The 3,746-nt window shown below is 42.0% G+C and overlaps 1 protein-coding gene across 1 annotated transcript; it reads right to left on the bottom strand.

Moving 5' to 3' along the window:
• Positions 1-1,151: 1,151 nt before the first annotated feature.
• On the bottom strand, positions 1,152-2,547 carry Actrt1 (actin related protein T1). The gene has a single exon (XM_028887350.2). The coding sequence runs from the start codon at positions 2,404-2,406 to the stop codon at positions 1,276-1,278; it is 1,131 nt and encodes a 376-aa protein (XP_028743183.1). The 5' UTR covers positions 2,407-2,547; the 3' UTR covers positions 1,152-1,275.
• Between the last annotated feature and the right edge of the window lie 1,199 nt (positions 2,548-3,746).

The following is a 3,746-nucleotide window of genomic DNA, read 5'->3' as shown; positions in this document are numbered from 1 at the left end:
TCCATCCATTTGCCCTCAAACCTCATGATGTCATTGTTTTTCTCTGCTGAGTAGTACTCCATTGTGTATATGTACCACTTTTATTTATCCATTCTTCAGTTGAAGGGCATCTAGGTTGTTTCCAGGTTCTGGCTATTACAAAAAAATGCTGCTATGAACATAGCTGAGCAGCTGGATCAAGAACAGAGAGGGAGAACAAGAAAAAAAGAGACCATGATAAATGAAGACCCCCATGGGACTAGGAAGCAAAGTGCTAGAGAGGTCCCCAGAAATCCATAAAAATGCCTCCACAATACACTGCTGGCAATGGTTGAGAAAAAGCCTGAACTGACCTACTCTGGTGATAAGGATGGCCAAACACCCTAACTGTCATGCTAGAAATCTCATCCAATGACTGATGGAAGCAGATGCAGAGACCCATGGCCAGGCCCCAGGTGTAGCCCAGGGAGACCAATTGGCGAGAATGAGGAGGGACTGTATGAGTGAGAATTCTTGAGATCAAGATTGGAAAAAGCACAGGAACGAATAGCAAAACTAGTGGGAACACACGAACTATGAACTAATAGCTGAGGAGCCCCCAACTGGATCAGGCCCTCTGGATAAGTGAGACAGTTGATCAGCTTGAACTGTTTGGGAGGTCCCCCAGGCAGTGGGACTGGGACCTGTCCTTAGTGCATGAGCTGGCTATTTGGAACCTGGAGCCTATGCAGTGACACATTGCACAACCTGGGAGGAGGAGACTGGACTTGCCTCAACTGAATCTACCAGGTTGAGCTGAATCCCCAGGGAAGTCCTAGCCCTGGAGGAGATGGGAATGGGAGGTGGGCTGGAGGGAGGAGTGGCAGGAGGAGGGAGGACAGGGGAATCTGTGGCTGATATATAATATTAAATCAAATAAAAAAAATACTATGGATAACTAGAGAGACGACTCAAGAGATTGAGTGCTGAGGACATGACATGGGTTTGGTTCCCAGCACCCAAAACTGGTTATTCAAAACCACCTATAACTCCCAAGGCCAGGGCATCTGATGCTTTCTTCAGGCCTCCATGGACACTTGCATGTGTGTGTGGCATATGCATATACTCAGGCATATACACATATACATAAAATAAAACAAATCTTTACAAAATTATTTTAGAGACATAAATAGTTGGAGCATGAATCAGTTTCAGCTTTATTGATCATTTTATTAAATGCCAAGGAATGATATTGCCTCCACCAACACTCCTGTAACCTGGCATTTTTTTAGAGTAGTTCCAAGAGTTCAATGATCCTTAAAAGCATTTTCTTTGAATCACAAATGCCCCATACTCCTTGAAGTCCTCAGCAGTGACCCACATTTGCTTGAAGGTTGTCAAGGAAGTCATGACAGATCCACCAATCCAAGCTGAGTAGCATCTGTCTGGGGAAGCTGTGATCTTGATTGGGGTTCCCTCAAAAGCCAGAACTTCCAGTTCTTTCAGGAGTCTATCCTGTAGCCCAGGAAACAGTGTGGTACCTCCAGACAGCACAATCTCAGCAAACAGGGTCTCCTGGATGTCAGTGTCACACTTCATGATGCTGTTGCAGACCATTTTTGAGATTCCTAGATCATGAATACCTAGATGATCAGGTGTAAAAAGAACCTCAGGCACCCGGCACAGGTGGTCACTCATCTGGATGATATTCCCATCTGGCAGTTGATACTCTTTTAGGATCTGCTGATAGTTCTTGCGGTTTTTTTTATGTCCCCAGGTGACAGTGCATAGCTTCTTTTTTATGTCATCCACCACTGCTTTGTTGAGGATGCAGGGGAAGGTGTAGCCTTTAGCAAGAAGGAGTCGGGTGAGGTGTTCTGTGATATCTCTTCCTGCCACATATAATTTGGTGATACCATGAGGCACAGAGTAGCCCTCATAGATGGGGACAGTGCAAGTGACCCCATCTCCACTGTCTACTACCAGGCCAGTGATACAGGCAGAAGCACACAAGGCTCCTACAGCATGATTGCAAAGGTACAAGGCAGGTACATTAAATTTCTCAAACATTATTTCTGTGGTCTTCTCTCGGGTCTCTCGTGGGTTCAAGGAGGGCTCAGTCATAAAAACTGGCTGTTCACTGGGTTTCATTCCTAGTTCCCACTCAAAAAGGTCCTTCCACAGTTTTTCCATGTCATCCCATCTAGTTACCAGTCCACGCTCAACAGGATAGTGCAGGTATAATCCATCGTACATGCCCTGGGCTTCTTCTCCCACAAAGTACCTTTTCCGATTGGTTCTTGCTGATGGTATATTGAATTTTGGGTAGCCAACAACAGAGTTGATGACATGTCGGGGTCCAATCTCTCCTGAAATTCCAACTTTACAGAGTCCAGAACCATTGTCAAAAATCACAGCTGGAATATCTAATACAGCTGGATTAAACATGTCTAGATTTTATCTTCTGTACCTGACAATGGAAGGTATACTTGGACCACCCAGAGGGACAAAATATGCCTCAGTTGTTTACAGTGTATCAGAGCTGCAGGTCCTTAGCCCATGAATGTTATCTCCTTTCTGATGGTTCAGAGTCTGCTGAGAGGAAGTTTCAGGTATAGTTGCTCCTTATGTCACAATGTAGCCATGACAATAACTTCATGCAGTCAGAATGAAGAGGTGGGAGGGGAGCTTTGAACCAACACTACTCTTCAATTGGTGAGAGATGAAATGCTAGAGATAAGCTATCCCATAACACAGCCTGCACTAGCCTATGACCTCAAAATCAAACTAAAGTTATATGTCCCAGAATTCAGTCTTTATTTTTTATTTATTTATTTGTTTGTTTTTTATTGAAAATAGATTCTTCTCTCAATACATCCCAACCATGGTTTCATCTCCCTCTACTCTTCCTAGCTTTCCTCCCACTTCCCCTCTCCCCCAGATCTACTCTCCCTCAATTTCCTCTTCATAAAAGAGCAGATCTCCAAGAGATAGCCAGACAGGACAAAACAAGATACAATAAGACAAGGCAAATGCCTTCATATCGAAACTGGACAAGACAACCCAATAGGAAGAAAAGAGTCTCAAGAGCAGGCAAAAGAGTCAGAGATACACCTACTCCCACTGTCAGGACTGTCACTAACACCAAACTAGCAGGCATAACATATATGCAGAGGACCCGGTGCAGACCCATGCAGGCCCATGTGAGCTCTGCTTAGTTGATTTGGTGGGCCATGTTCTCCTAAAGACTGTAGAAGTCAGAGGGGATAGATGACACCAATCTTCTCTCTTTTAAATGTGAAAGTGAAATGCATTTTCAACATACACATTTTCTGAATATGTATTAAATAATGTAAAATGTGTATATTGTATAATATATAATATACAGCATTAATGTTACTAGTACTCCACATACTACATATTATATATAGTATGTAGTATAATAATATGCCTCTAAAACTTTATACTACATATTAAAACATAGCATACCAAATACAAAGTATGTTATATATATGTACATAAAATGTAAAATTTTATATATATGTATGTACATTTAACTGTGTGTGTACATATACATATACATATATATATACATATATATGTAAATTCAGCAAACACATCTTAATCTACTTTCTGTTTTCTTATTGAGAAGGTTTCATGTAGTTCAAACTGGCATTAATATTACTATATAGCAAATGGTGGCCTTGAACTTCTGATCAATTTTTCCCCAACACCTAGGTTCTCTGATTACAGTTGCATACCACCACACATGGAACAATATATAATGG

This window comes from Peromyscus leucopus, chromosome X (genome assembly GCF_004664715.2).
Source record: "Peromyscus leucopus breed LL Stock chromosome X, UCI_PerLeu_2.1, whole genome shotgun sequence".
Classification (NCBI taxonomy): domain Eukaryota; kingdom Metazoa; phylum Chordata; class Mammalia; order Rodentia; family Cricetidae; genus Peromyscus; species Peromyscus leucopus.
This window is presented reverse-complemented; position numbering and strand designations above follow the sequence as displayed.

What these genes read in the sequence shown, in the direction of transcription:
- Actrt1 (XM_028887350.2), bottom strand. Translation starts at nt 2,406, where the DNA reads ATGTTTAATCCAGCTGTATTAGATATTCCAGCTGTGATTTTTGACAAT.